The 16,492-nt window shown below is 37.2% G+C and overlaps 1 protein-coding gene across 8 annotated transcripts in view; it reads left to right on the plus strand.

Moving 5' to 3' along the window:
• Positions 1–16,492, plus strand: part of LOC148941186 (uncharacterized) — a 162,729-nt gene that overhangs the window by 38,031 nt on the left and 108,206 nt on the right. For all 8 annotated transcript variants that reach the window (XM_089103802.1, XM_089103797.1, XM_089103801.1 and 5 more), the window contains exons 2-3: positions 6,623–6,774; positions 10,688–10,789. In XM_089103802.1, coding sequence (XP_088959928.1) covers positions 6,729–6,774; positions 10,688–10,789 — 148 coding nt within the window. In that variant the 5' untranslated portion in view covers positions 6,623–6,728. The remainder of the gene's footprint in view (positions 1–6,622; positions 6,775–10,687; positions 10,790–16,492) is intronic.

Here is a 16,492-nt window from a genome sequence, read left to right on the forward strand (position 1 = left end):
GAGTTCTTTACTTTTCTTTGAAAAACTTATTTTGTGGAAAATTTTTTTAATTAATTTCTATTCGTTTTATATTGACACAGTCTTTTCAGGGAAAAATAAATTAATACTTTAAACCTTATCTTTTTTTAAGACTTTATAGTTTGGCCTATTTGTATGCTGGGGAAAACTTTTCAGCAGATTTCAACAACATACACCCTTTTAAAAATCTGGACACAAATAGTAGTGTTTAATTTAGTTTCATACTTCCTCTAGTCGACCTGAAGTAGAAAACTTGATACCATTCACAAAAAAATCTGTTTACTTTCTTTGATAGCTTGGATATACTTACGCTATTTTGATTTGGTTAAATTTTAAACACATACAACAAGTACTGACAAAACCTATCCTCTCCACACAAAAAAGTGACCCTTTGTCCGCGTCTCCGGAGACGATTCCATACCTATGTGAACCTGGCGAGTAAATCACAAGTCCCGTAGGTGATTAGACATGTTTAGTAAAACCTGTATTAAATTTAATTTATTGGCTCGGAGCGATTAAGTAGTACAACATTTACCCTCTAAAGGCGCTGAGGTACGCGGGGTCACTTTTGGGGAGTTTTGTCAGTACTTGGTCAGTATGTGTTTATACTTTGGTTTGAACATAATAACCTCAGTCGTTCTTAGGATACCGCTGAGATGCCTTATTGGGAATTAGCATTAAAACAGTGCATTTTGATTTAATCTTAAGGCAACATTTAGTTTTTAAACATAATGGACAAATGGTTGGATGGGCATGGGAGGGGGACTTGTTGCCTCCTAATCACTTTCAACTATTAAAAAGGGAATTAGCTCTTTCTATTTTCAATCGAATGAGCCCTTTTCGAAGATCCTACGATAACTCCTTTGATACGAAGTGCCCTCGTCTAAACAAAAAAATAATAATACATTGTACCCAGATCGATCTTTACTATAAAAATGTCAAGCCTTGCAATCACTTTCGACAATTAAAAAGGGCGCTAGCCCTTTCAATTTCCAATCGAATGAGCCCTTTTTGAGTTTCTACGACAACGTTTTCTATAAACACCTTGTATGCCCCCAGGGCATCTTGCCCTGAGGACTGTGAGGTGGTTGTCATCCTCAAAGACCTAATTTCAAGAACTTTCAACTACCTTAAACAAAACGGCTATCTCAAAATTTTGATTGGATGTGTTTGGGGAAATGGTTGGTTTGAGAGGGGGGTTACTTGCCCTTCAATCACTTTTGACTATTAAAAAGGGCACTAGCCCTTTCAATTTCCAATCAAATGAGCCCTTTTGAAGTTTCTACGACAAAACTTTCTATTAAAGCCTTATATGCCCCCAGGGCATAACTTACAACCTTTGCCCTGAGGGTTGGGGGGGGGGGTTGTCATCCTCAAATACCTAATTTCCGGAACTTTCAACTACGTTTAACAAAATGAATATCTCAAAATTTTGATTGGATGTGTTTGGGAAAATGGTGCGTGAGAGGGGGGTTCGTTGCTCTTCAATCAATTTCGACTATGAAAAAGGGCTTTACCTGTTTCAATTTCAAAACCGAATTCAAAATCGTTCAAAATCGAATGAGCCCTTTTGAAGTTTCTACGACAACTCTCTATTAAAAACCTCTTAAGCCCCCAGGGCATAACTTACAACCCTTGCCCTGAGGGCTGTGGGGGGGTGTCATCCACAAAGACATAATTTCCAGAATTTTCAACTATTTAGAATAAAATGGCTGTCTCATATTTTTGAGTGTATGTGTTTGGGGAAATGGTGGGCGTCAGAGGAGAATTAGTTACCCTCCAATTACTTTCGAGTACTAAAAAGGGCACTAGCCATTTCAATTTCCAATCGAATAAGCTCTTTTAGAAGTTTCTACGACAACACTGACTATAAAAACCTTATATGGCCCCAGGGCATAACTTACAACCCTTTCTCTAAGGGCTGTGGGGGGGATATCATCCTTAAAGACCTAATTTTCAAAACTTTCAACTACGTTGAACAAAATGGCTATCTAAAAATTTTTATTTGACGTGTTTGGGGAAAAGGTGAGCGTGAGAGGGGGGTTAGTTGTCCTCCAATCACTTTTGACTATTAAAAAGGGTACTAGCCCTTCGAATTTCCAATCAAAAGCACCCTTTTTCAAGTTTCAACAACAATGCTTTCAATAAAAACCTTATATGCCCCCAGGGCATAACTTGTAACCCTTGCCCTGAGGCCTCTTAGGGGGAGGGGTAGTCATCCTCAAAGACCTAATTTCCAGAACTTTCAACTACGTTGAACAAAATGGCTATCTCAAAATTTTAATCGGATGTGTTTGGATAAATGGTGGGTGTGAGAGGGGGGTTAGTTGCCCTCCAATCACTTTCGACTATGAAAAATGGCACTAGCCCTTTGAATTTCCAGTCGAATGAGCCCTTTTTCAAGTTTCTACGACAAAGCTTTCAATGAAAACCTTATAAGCCCCCAGGGCATAACTTATAACCCTTGCCCTGAAGACTGTGGGGGGAGTGTCCTGATCAAAGGTATAATTTCCAGAACTTATAACTACGTTGAACAAAATGGCTATCTCAGAATTTTGATGGAAGGTGTTTGGGGACATTGTGGGCGTGGAAGGGATGTTAATTGTCTTCCAATCACTTTTGACTATTAAAAAAGGCACCAGCCGTTCAAATTTTCAATCGAATGAACCCTTTCTGAAGTTTCTACGACAGCACTTTCTATTACAACCTTATATGCTTATATGCCCCCAGGGCATAACTTACAACCCTTGCCCTGATGACTATGGGGGGGGGTTGTCACCCTAAAAGACCTAATTTCCCAGAACTTTCAACTTTGTTGAACAAAATGGCTATCTCAAAATTTTGATTGGATGTGTTAGGGGAAAAGGTGGGCGTGAGAGGGGGGTTAGTTGCCCTTCAAACACTTTCGACTATTAAAAAGGGCACTAGCCCTTTGAATTTCTAATCGAATGGGCCGTTTTTGAAGTTTCTGTGACAACGCTTTCTATAAAAACCTATAAATATGCCCCCAGGGCATAGCTTGCAACCCTTGCTCTGAGGGTTTTGGGGGAGTGTCCTCCTCAAAAACATAATTTCTATCTGGAAATCAACTACGCTGAACAAACTGGCTATCTGAAAATTTGGATTGGATTTGTTTCGGGAAATGGTGGGCGTGGAAGGGGTGTTAGTTGTCTTTTGATTACTTTCGACTATTAAAAAGGGCACGAGCCACTCCAATTTCCAAAAGAATGAGCCCTTTTCGAAGTTTCTACGACAACTTCTTCGATACGAAGTGCCCTAGTCTAAAGGAAAAAAAAAATACATTGTGCCAACATCGTTCTTATATGCCCGCAGGGTCTAACTTAAAACCCTTGCCCTGAGGGCAGTGAGGGAGTTTCCTCCTCAAAATCATAATTTCTATCTGGAAATCTCACTACGCTGAACAAAATGGCTATCCCAAAATTTTGATTGGACGTGTTTGGGGAAATGGTGGGCGTGGAAGGGGTGTTAGTTGCCTTCGAATCACTTTTGTCTATTAAAAAGGGCACTAGCCGTTCCAGTTTCCAATCGATTGAGCTCTTTTTCAAGTTTCTACCACAACTCCTTCGATACAAAGTGCCCTGGTATGGAAAAAACAAAACAAAATAAAATAAATAATACATTGTGCCAACATAGTTCTTTACTTAGGCAGCGCGATTGCGCTTTATTTCAATGAAAGGCGAAGTGAAAATTACATGAATGATCCTTGTCAAAAGTTTTAACTGGGTAATTTGTAATACTAACTTTACAAAAACCCTTTCGTCGTAACGCCGAGCTCTACTTCTAACGTTTTTTTTCGTGTTTTTTTTTCCACACAAACGTTTTCCTCTTAATAATACAAAATGTAACTCCTACAAATTACAGATGGATTTTGTTTCATCAAGTGCTAACATAGGAAAGGGGTGCAAGGAATAAACAGTAAAGTGATCTACCCCATTTATGAAAAATAGCATTACAAAGATTTCCATAATTCAAAGAAGAAATTTTCTAAACAAGTTCAAAATTGCAGCTGTTGTTATTTCTGTTCTTGCACATAAAATAATTAGAACTTAATGAGAAGTTTAGAATATGCAGACAAAGTTTACTTGGTCAAATAATTGAAAAACAAAAATTACAAAATGGATAAAAATTAACAAAAGGAACTTCGTAATACTTTACTCTATTTACATTGGCATAGTCTAATTTGGGCTGTAGATGTATTCCTGAAGGCTTCACGTATGTATACAGGCCATTATTGATAAAATAATTTTCAAAGAAACACAAAAGTTGAAGCCAAAAAAAAAACAAACAAAAAAACCTGCAACATACATCCATAAAATTCAACATCAATAGTCGCATGGCTATCAACATGACTGAATAGTCGAAACTTTAATTTCTGAGAACCCTGTGGTCGTTTTACTGATTATGGCAATTATTTTCTTGTTAACAAACAAAGAGGACTTTAGTCATTACTACTACTACTAACAACTCACCGCAGAATCAAGCTATTTGAGGCCAATAACAATTGCTTCAGCAATTCCACTCGAATCTTGATTCAATTTAAATTTCAGCAGTTTCAGCAGTCGAATTTGAAAGTTATTGTTCCCCATTTTAAGAGCCAATAATGAGCATAGAGCAACAGCCTCCCCTCCCTTCCATGCCCTGTTCCCCAACTGCATCCAATCGAAAATTTCGGATAGCCATTGTGTTCAATTTAGTCCAAAGATTACATAACACTGCCTTTAGGGTTGATACAACTCCCAGAGCTCTTGGACAAGGGTTAAGTCAAACTCCAGGGCATATAAGGTTCTTATGGAAGAGGTGGAGGCTCATTTGATTTCAAATTGGAAGTTCTATTTCCCTTTTAATGAGTCAAAAATGATCAGAGGGCAAATAGCTCCCCCCACACCCTGTTTTTCCCAAATGTATCCAATATAATTTTGGGATCGCCATTTTGTTCAAAACAGTCCAAAGATCATCTAACAGTGCTTTCAGGATTCACAATCCTCAGAACTCATGGCAAAGGTTGTAAGCCATGCCTCATGAGCATGTAAGGTTTTTATGGAAGTGATGGTTGTATAACATTTGGCGGAACCTTATTTGATCAAAATTAAAAGTTCTAGCTCCTTTTTGAGAATCAGAAGTGAATGGATGGCAACCAGCTCCCATCCCCCCATGGCCTCTTTTCCCCAAATGTATTAGATTGAAAACTTTGAGATCGCCATTTTCTTCAAAATAGTCCAAGTGTCAAATAACTGGTTCTGAGTTTGATACCCCCCCCCCCTTCAGCCCTCGAGGAAAGGGTTGTAAATTAAGCTAGTTGTCCATCATTAACGTATAAAATTTTATGGAAGCCATGGTTGTATAAACTTTGGGGGAGGCTCATTTAATTGGAAATCGAAATTTCTTTTCCCCTTTTTGTGAGTTGAGTGTGATTAGAGGTAACCAGTCCCCCCTCGTGCGTTTTTTCCCTAAATGAATCTGATTAATTTTGGAAATAGCCATTTTGTTGAAAATATTCCAAAACCCAAATAACTATAATTTAGTGGTGGGTTGAAAATTCCCATATAGTCCCCAGGGCAAGGTTTGCTTGATTGGAAATTGAAACTTCTAGTTCTAATTTTAATAGTCATAAGTTGTCAAAAGGCAACGTAAGACTTACCAAGATTTTACATTCCACCCTTTATACCGTAATAGTCATAATGGGCACCTGGAGAAATCGGGGGGGGGGACACGGGAAGCGTCGGATGATTTGCCCCGAACCACGCATTGCACTCCCGGCTGAAGACACTAAATCAGTAGATTGGTATCTGTGGTATCATGTAGATTGTACATTGGTAGATTGGTAAATCAGTAGATTGGTATCTAAATCAGTAGTCTCTGTACAACACAGACTACTGGTCAACATGCGAAAAAAGTTTTTTTTATACCAAAATGAGACATCTTTCGCTACAGAATTTTATGGATTAAAGAATTACGTTTCATTTGAATGTCCAGAAATATAATAGCAGGAATTAATCCTGAATATAACACCAAATGTACTTATTCGAACAGGTCACACATGCATATTCAGTTGAGTCTTCATTCAGAATTCAAACTGAAAATTATAAAGGGGATGCATGGAATTTAGAAAAGCAATAAGACAAGACATCAGAGCCTTTTCAAAATTTTCTACATGCTGTTATCATTGGTCCATTTTTACATTAAAAAATCCACCTTTCTTTAGAATTTCCCTTCCGGGGAAAGGAGTTACAAGTTTTATATTATGAAATAAGTCATGATGTTTGGATAATAAAAACCCACAGAGGAGTTTCTGGCTGCTTTGAGCATTAACTGCAAAGGATTCCCAGATTTGGCAACTCTATCTTGGGCCAAATCTTTCATTTCATTACAAAATTTTCTGAATTTTGTGTAATCTTCTTAATTAGGGAATTTTTTATTGTGAATTTAAGCCTTCTTCTTGTGAACTATTGCGCTTGGGTTCTCTGGTTATATGTGAGGGAGGGTGAGAGGTCTTGATGAAAAACTAAAATAGTGTGGACTTGATTTGCATTTAGTTCACTCTAAAGGGAGAGACAATATTTATTTCGAGATCTTTGTTTTACAGGAATTGCAGTTGGTTGTCTTTGAAAGAAGAGCAGATTTTATTCAATTTTACTGAGCCGTGGTATTTTTGAAAGAAGAGATTATAAAATAGCTACACAATCCTAGAAATGACAGAACAGATCACATTTATTGAGGTTCCACTAATTGAGGGTGGTAAGTCAAATTGTTTGTTTTCTTTGTATCTTCTCTTTTCTCTTAATTTGTTTTCAAATTTTAAATCGGTTTCTTTCAGATGTATATTGTCTTCAAATTTCTTTCAGAATTATTTTCTTATATTTTTTTTGCATTTATTTAGTGTGTAAACAATTTTTCTTATGATTTTTAATGTGAAGCCAAAATATTTTGACTTTTATCATTAAAACAGAATATTTTTTTAAACTTTTCACTTTTTTAACTCAAATTTTTGTCCATACATTTTATGTTGCCTTTCCGTTTGCCATTTTCAACATAATGCTATCTTGAATTTATGATTTAAGACTCCTATTGATGGGGTTGTATGGGTTATATATGCAACTGTTGTTAGAGATACAAAACAAACTTTGATGAAAATCAAACTTTTTATTCAAACACTATTTGTTTTGATTATAGGTTTTAGCATTTGCCCTAGATTTGGGATCAACGACCTAAAAATCCTTTAATACAATAAACCACCAAACCATTAGATAGTATAAAACTACACTATACCTCACTTTATAACTACACTTCACTTTACTGCACTTCACTTTATTAAACTACACTTCATTTATTAAACTGCACTTCACTTTATTAAACTACACTTCACTTTATACTGGGTGACGTTAAGATACATACTGATTACTTCTCTCTGTAGAAATTGAAAATGTTTAAATTGAATATTAAGCATGAATTAACAGGTTTAAGAAGTTAGAAAATACAACGAATTGCAAGAAGTTGATTAATGCTGATAGCTGTAAAACATGTCAAATTTAATGCATATGAGGAAAGACACAAACAATTGAAACATGCTGTAAGAAAAAAAATCTGCAAGCACAATTGCTGAAAGTCTGCTGTTAACCACTTATAAATTTTTCTCACAAGATTGTGTTTGCTGCCTGACTAGATGGATATTTTATAGTTTCAAGGTGTGAGGCAACAATAGGAGGGGGGGGGGTCAAAGGGGTCCACACAAAAAGAGGTCAAAGGCTCTATTCAGTAATTACTATTCGGCCAGCATTACAAGTCAGATGGAGAAAATCATCACCAATATTATGCCCCAGATGTTCAGAGCTATGTCGTTCTCTGCTATCTAAGAATACCAAGTTGGTTTTGGGCCTGGTAGATCAACCGTTGACTAAATTTTGACAGTTCACCAGAAATTACAAAAATATCTGGTATTTGATAGCAGCCTGTACCAATGCCTTATCAGAAGCAACAAGATAGCGTTACCTTATAGTAAAGGCCATACGGTTCCAATATTTTATTATTATTGTTATTTATTTATTTTTTTTTCTTAGAGGCACTTTTTATGAAAGGGGTCGTCGAGTTCTAGTGCCCTTTTTAAGAGTCAAAAGTGATCGGAGGGCAACTAGCCCCCCGACGTCCTTCTTTTCCCAAATGCATCCTATAAAAATTTTGAGACATCTGTTTTGTTAAAAATAGTTCAAAGATTATATAACAAAATTCCGGTGTCGACACAAGCCCCCAGGGCCCAGGGGCAGGCGTTGTAAGTTATACCCTGGGGGCATATATGGTTCTTATGGAAGGAATACTCGTATAAACTTCAGAGATAGCTCATTTGATTGGAAATTGAAAGTTCTAGTTCACTTTTTAAGAGTCAAACGAAATTGGTGGGTAACCAGCCCCCCCTCCCCCCGCCCCTTTTTTCCCAAATGCATCTGATGAAATTTTGAGATATCCATTTTGTTTAAAATATTTCAAAGATCATATAAAAAACTCCGGTGTCGACCCAACCCCCCAGGGCCCGGGGGCAGGCGTTGTAGGTTATGCCTGGGGGCATATATGGTGCTTATGGAAGGGATGCTCGTGTAAAATTCAGAGAGGGCTCATTGGATTGGAAATTAGAGTTCTATTTCACTTAAAAGAGTCAAAAGATATCGGATGGCAACTAGCCTTCCACTTCCACGCTCTTTTTTCCTCTTTCTCATCCGATAAGAACTTTGAGATGGTCTTATTTTTAAGATAGTTCTAAGATCAAATAACGAAAACTCCGGGGTCGACACAACCCCCAGGGCCCGAGGGCAGGCGTTGTAAGTTATGCCCTCGGGAAATATATGGTTCCTATGGAAGGGATGCACATAAAAACTTCAGAGGGTTCTTTTGATGGGAAATTGAAAGTTCTAGTTCAGTTTTCGAGAGTCAAAAGAGATTGGAGGGTAACTAACCCCCCCCCCCAACACCCCTTTTCCCCCAAATGCATCCAAAAACAATTTAGAGAGAGCCATTTTGTTAAAAATAGTTCAAAAGTCAGGTAACAAAAACTCAGGTGTGGACACAACCCCCCAGGGCTTGGGGGCAAGCGTTGCGAATGGTGCCCTGGGGGCATATGTGGTTGTCTTGGAAGGGATGCTTGCATAAACTTCACACAGGGCTATTTTGTCTGGAAAGTAACAGTTCAAATTCCCTTTTTCAGAGTCAAAAGATATTGGAGGGCAACTAGCCCCCCCTCCACGCCCTCTTTTCCACAAACCCATCTGATAAGAACTTTGAGAGAGCCATTTTTTCAAAATGGTTCGAAGATCATATAACGAAAACTCCGAGCTCGAAACAATCTTTCAGGGCCCGGGTTAGGCGTTATAAGTTATGCCTGGGGGAAATATATAGCTGCTATGGAATGGATGCTCGTATAAAATTCAGAGAGGGCTCATTTGGTTGGAAATTGAAAGTTCTAGTTCAGTTTTGAAGAGTAAAGAAATCAGAGGGCAACTACCCCCTCACCCACGCCCCTACTCCCCCAAATACATCCGATAAAAATTTTAAGATAACCATTTTGTTAAAAATAGTTCAAAGGTCAGATAAAAACTCCGGTGTCGACACAACCCCCCAAGGCCAGGGGGCAGGCGTTGCAAGTTATGTCCTGGGGGCATATATGGCTCTTATGGAAGGGATGCGTGTACAGATCTACACGACAGTATTGCGCTGACTTTTAGATAGACTGTTTTTTAAAGTTATTTAAAGTAGGCTTTTTTTTCTGGTATTGGTTTTCAGGTTTATACACAAGATTTTGATTGGTTGGGAAAGGTTTTTCAAATTTTCTTGGAGTGATTTATATGGAAAATACTAGTATCTTTGATAATCACTATAAAATCTTTTAGTATTTGATATTGGGATCCAACATTCTCTTGCGGTCTGTTGTATCGGATTAACGATGCTTTTTGACTTCTAAGGCCCTTGTGTCAGATTGGTTTTGTGTTGCTTCTTCTGGATTTCAACTCTTGGTCCCCATCTGTGAAATATATATATATATATATATATATATATATATAAAAACACACATATATATATATATATATATATATATATATATATATATATATATATATATATATATATATATATATATATATATATATATAATATATATATATATATATATATATATATATATATATATATATATATATATATATATATATATATATATATATATATATATATATATATATATATATATATATATATATATATATATATATATATATAACTTGATACAGATGACCACAACTCGACTACCAAAGGCCGTCCTCCAGTGATAACCATGCAAACCAATAGAAGGGGACACCCCAAAAACGCCCTACGACGCAGGTTACCAAGCTGTTTACCTATCAAATTGAAGTATACTTTTTTATATGAGAGTGGCGATTAAGGATTTACAGTGTTTGAAGTGAGGGTAGTTTTATCCATTTTTCTCAAAAGTTAATTTTAAAAAATCGAAAATCAATCTATAAATCAAGCGCTGTACAATGTATTTCTTTATATTCTTCAATTTAAATGTAAGATGGCTTCTAAAAATCACAATCTGTATTTTTGTTATATCAGCAAGTTCAGTAGGTCTTATCAGTTATGTCGATGTATATTTTTCTTCTTCCAGACGTCGAACATGAACAACCTAGCTGTATTTTGTCGTATAACCATGAAGACATCTTTGAGATAGAGCCTAATCCACCGGTGACTCGAAAGGACACCAGTGAAGGTTTGTTTGTTTGATAAGTTAAAAAATCTGACGGTGGTTATTTTTATTAAATCTAATTGCTAGATCGATGAAACTTAATTGCTTGTGGAAACAGGTCGTAAGCAAATTACATTCAACAGGAATTCTATTGAACGTTTTTACTTGGAAAACCATATATACTTCTGATTGTAAGTCATTCAATAAAAACCTATTAAATGAAATATTTACTTATGTTGTTTTGCCCAAATATTCAACTTCCCTAAATCCTACTATCTCAATGCTAGATTGTTTGTGGTCTAATATGTAATATATATTGTTCTGGCAATTTAACCTTGTTTAGTTATATCTTTTGAGCATTACAAACTTGGTCCTTTTTTTACCGTTTAACATCAATAATGACCTTCAAAAAATTGTATTTGCATTGCATATACGGGAATAGTGAAAAAAGATTGGCAGCGAATTTATCGATGTGAATTCAGTCACCGATAATGGCAAAAGTACATATACAAACACCCTTAGGGACATCAACGCTGTTGTTCTTTATCCTGCATGCTCCTTTGGCCCGGGAAAGTCATAACGGTCGGTGTTGCAGTGTCTAAAACAGGACATAATTTTAAAGTCATTTGTCATGTAATTCATTGTAGAATTTTATATTTATCAATTTACTTTGCTGATGCAACTCTTAGATATAGAGACGAAATATTCAGTTATTAAAATTTCACTGGCTTAAAATAATTCCTCATTTTATTCTTCATTATTATTTAATGAAAATGAATAATTTATTCTTCATTTATGAGCGAACGCTGAAACCCTAACCCAAGAAAATTAACCAACTCGAAATTGTATCCTCGCAACATTCAACCTGAAAAACGAATTCAGCAATATTAAACCTGTACAACTTCAAATCACAAAATTCAATCCTTCAAAACTAAACTAATCGATGTGAAATTGTGAAAAACTATCTTTTTGTTTGTTTTTAAGTCATTAAGATTTTCGGGCAGTATGAGATTGTTTCAGTGTTGCCATGTTAAAATGTGAAGAATAAATAAGCAATATAAATTGATCAAATTTAACTGTACTTGTAGTCTGGAAAAACAAAAAATTAGCCATTTGTTGACTCCTAAAGACGCTTACGCTTTAAAAGAGAAGCTATACCTTCTTCAACTGTTTGTTGCCATGTATTTTAGCTGATTATTTTGCTGATTTATCCCCCAAGTTTTTTAGTGTTTACTTGCTAGTATCAAAAGCTGCAAAACTGCCTATGGCGCCTAACTACCTATGCCTACGGTGCCTAACTAACGATGCCTACGGTGCCTAACTACCGATGCCTACGGTGCCTAACGACCGACGCCTACGGTGCCTAACTACCGAAGCCTACGGTGCCTAACGACCGATGCCTACGGTGCCTAACTACCGATGCCTACGGTGCCTAACTACTGATGCCTACGATGAGTTTTTTTTTTCTATTAAAATTGACATTCCTAATCTTTCGTAATTTATTTACTTATGAAAATCATAACGGTCGAGTTTCGTTTTCATTGTCCTCATTTCGTTTTCATTGTTTTCATGACGTTTTCATTGTTTTCATTTCATTTTCTTTGTTTCCTTGTCCTCTACTTCAATATTTTCTCGGTGGTGTCCATAGGAGGTGTTCACCCATATATTTTCTATCTGGAAATCAACTACGCCGAACAAAATGGCTATGTCAAAATTTTTATTGGATGTGTTTGGGGGAATGATGGGCGTGGGGGGGGGCTAGGTGCCCTCCAATCACTTTCGCCTGTTAAAACGGGTACTCGCCCTTTGAATTTCCAATCGTATGAGCTTTTTTGAAGCTTCAACAGCAATGCCTTCTTTAAAAACCTTATATGCCCCCAGGGCATAACTTAAAACCCTGACCCTGAGAGCCGTGGGGGAATGTCTTCCTCAATAACATATTTTCTATCTAGAAATCAAATACGCTGAACAAAATGGCTATGTCAAAATGTTGATTGGATGTGTTTGGGGGAATGATGTGCTTAGGGGGGGGGGCTAGTTGCCCTCCAATCACTTTCGACTATTAAAAAGGGCACTAGAACTCTCAGTTTCCAATCGAATTAGCCACTTTTAAAGTTTCTACGACGACCCCTTCCATATGAAGTGCCCTGCTCTAAAGGTAAAAAATAAAAATAGTACATTGTGCCAACATCATTCTTATATGCCCTCAGGGCATAACTTAAAACCCTCGCCCCGAGGGTTGTGGGGGAGTGTCCTCCTCAAAAATATTTTCGATCTGGAAATCAACTACGCTGAACGAAATGGCTATCTCCAAATTTTGATTGGATGTGTTTGGGGGAATGATGGGCGTGTGGGGGCTAGTTGCCCTCCAATCACTTTCGACTATTAAAAAGGGCTCTAGCCACTCTAATTTCCAATCGAATGAGCCCTTATCGAAGTTTCTACGACAACTCCTTCGATACGAAGTGCCCGGGTGGAGAAAAAAAAACACATTCTGCCCACATCGTTCTTTACTTAGGCAGTGCGATCGCGCTGCCTATGATATATACAAGTACCCCTCTTGCGGAACGCTCTGACCAATCTCAGAAGGCTAAAAGATTACTTTTTCTTGAAGACGATTTATCTATTTTCCCATTCATCCAAAAATACACAAATTCTGCGTGGACTTTATTCAAACACATAGACTTGAAAGATTCTCAGCAAAAAAAAGAAGGAAGGGATAAGCTTACTGGGGGTAACTTGTAAAACAAACTAAAGAAGATAGATTGAATAAGCGATTGGGGCCCCAGGCCCAGGCTCCGGTAACTCCTCGCTAAATGGCTGTCACCACGCCGCCCTGGTCAGAACCTTATAATATAGTAATAATAAAAGAAAAAATAAATACTCAAAAGACCAACTTCAAAATCTAAAATAAATCTTCTAATCTTCCATCTTTGGCCATCAATGTCCATACTGCGGCTACAAATCAGTTTGTCTCCGGATGCACTCTTATTCAACATGACTGCAATGTAGAACAATTGAGGTAATTGGTTTTATAACCATTATATCTCAACTAGGGTTTTATACCCAATATATTTCAAAGAGATTTGAGTGTTGAAGAAAGAATTCTCAAGATAACCAGATAATAATAGTGCTTATATCCAGCAAAAACAGGGAAACTCAAAAAGTGAAAAAAATGTCTTGACTTTTAGGTCATCATTTATAAGGGATATGTAGCTTAATTGAGTAAAAAAATGTCTCATCGTCTCGAGTTTACATTTGAGAGAAACGAATAATGCTCTACTATATGTCAGGAGAGATCGGCTCAAATAGCCTCCTAAACTCCAACGGTGAAGACAAATCCACATATGAATCAATTCATAACTTACTCTACTGCCTAGTTTAAAACTATTCATACTAAAAGATAGAAAGAGTCATAAGAGTGATTGGAGTACAGGATAGTGGAGTATAATTCTAAAGGAAAAATGAAGAATTTTCTCCTAGGTTCTATCTCCAGTCAAATGAAGAACAAATGTTGATGACTGATGAGTGTGAATATTGGGTATAGAGTTATAGGACAAACTTTTGGGGGTAGTAAGTGCTACCTTGTATTGGGGAAGAGTATCCCCCTTGGACCATAGTTCGGCATGGTATTTACGACTGGCAAATAAGTTGTTGTCTGAGGGAACTGACTATCATTGCTGGCCATCCGAAGTTTTTTTTTACCCCCCATCAAACGAGGACAACCGCGTACCACAGTTAATATGACAGACTGCCAAGCCCTACTCTGGCTCTCCCAATCCAACCATATCGTCAATACCATCTGACATCTCCAATACCCGTTGTATTCCTTTTAAATTCACCTCCTAATCATCTCTCTTTTTTGACATTGTCAATACGGGACCTCCTCCTCCTCCCCCATCCCCGCAGTTGCAAGCTGAAAAAATTGGCTTTTGAAATATTCTTGTCCGCTAGCGCAGTCTAGATTTTCAACTTATGTTTATTTTTTTGCATCTCTTTTTTTCTCAGTTTTTCAGTTATACTGAAGAAACTATCTTCAAATTTGAATTTGTTTTTTTTCTAGAATATGGATCGTGGATGCATGTTTATTTTTTTTTTACTTTTCCCTGGCAGGTTTTGCTTATTTTGAGAGGTAAAATGAAAAATTACGAGCTCAAAAGCATTTTATTTCTGAACTAGAATTGTTTCCTTGATTTTCTATACAGAATGATCCGAGGAATGACAAAATGACGCTTATGCAAGTCGTACTAGCCGATTTGTTTGCGCGCTGCAGTAGGAATCTTGTGTCGATTAGGGCTTTGAATTGAGTCCTGGTGTAGCTTGTATTTTGGTTTGGAACGGCAATCAGTGGTATATCTATGCATACTTAGTCAGAGTCGACCCAGGTCCAAATAGACATCAGAAAAATCTGGAGGAAAATATGGGAAGCCTTAGATGATTGGTCCCCATCCACGCATTGTACTCCCGACCAAAGGCAGCGAATAACGAGATCAGAACCTACGTTATTCACCACCATGCATTTTTTTTTTATTCTTTAGCCTTTTTCTTTTTTTGAAACTCCTACGGATTTCCATGCCCATCTTCACTGCTATTGAGATCACATCTAGGGATAGGAGATAGGAGATAGGAGGGATTAGGATAGGAGATAGGATAGGAGATTATTTTTTTCTCTAACAAGAACGTGTACAAGAACTTGTACAGCAAGAGTAGGCGTTAGGCCTACTTTTGCTGTTTTTGTTTGAACATACCATCTTTCTTTCTATTCTAACCCAGATTGGCGAATAATGGTTTTCACATCGACAATAAGATGCTGTTGTAACTGTTTCGATCTCCGTTTAATTAATGAAGTTAGTCCAAAAATAAGTTTTGTAAAACAGTGTGTGGGAACGAACTGTAAGGAGCGACCTGGTTCAATAGTAACCAAAACTCGAAAAAAATTTTTTTAATACCAATGGATTGGAGCAAGAAGTGACTGGCTACCGAGTTGGGCTTGGGTGCTCGCAAGGGTGCTCAATCCCTTCTCAATCAAAAGATTCGACTTATCTTGCTGATTCCAAATATATAAGTTTCGTTAAGTTTAGTGTTACCTATCAAAGGCTACGAGTCTGAGTAAATTTGCCTGATTTTCTAGAAAAGGGGGAAAACGCTCCCTGAAAATCAAAGAATCTTAAGTTGTCTTTTTTCCAGGGGTGATTGTATCGACCCAGGGGTCTTAGAATATCGAGAAAGGGGTCGTTCGAGGGGACATTAAGAATTCTAGTGCTATTTTAAGTTACCATAAAGATTGGAGGGCTACTAGGCCTCTTCCCACGCCCCTTTTCCCCAAAATTGTCCGACAAAAATTTTGCGATGACCATTATGTTCTGTATAGTTGAAAGGCCTAATAACTATATGTTTGGGGATAACATGAGCCCCAAAAGTCTCAGGGGAAATGTCTTCAAGTTAAAAAATTTGCCTATTGTTTGCGTATAGTAATTGTTATTGGGAAGTATGCATACATTTTTTGGGTGGGGGGGGGGAGGGGAAAATTGTCTTCTAGGGGATCTTTCCACGGGGGAAGGGGAGAGAAGTTTCTAAGGAAAAAATTACTCTGGTGGAACTTGCCAGAATTCCTATACGAGTTCTTATTTTTATATTAATGAAGAACTATAAAAAGTTCTTTTTATATGTATTGCTTTCTCTTTGTTTACTCAATTAAGCGTGGAGATGTTAAGGGTAATTGTCGGG

Source organism: Artemia sp. Qi Xiang Cuo, chromosome 18 (assembly GCF_049724085.1).
Source record: "Artemia sp. Qi Xiang Cuo chromosome 18, ASM4972408v1, whole genome shotgun sequence".
Lineage (NCBI taxonomy): Eukaryota > Metazoa > Arthropoda > Branchiopoda > Anostraca > Artemiidae > Artemia > Artemia sp. Qi Xiang Cuo.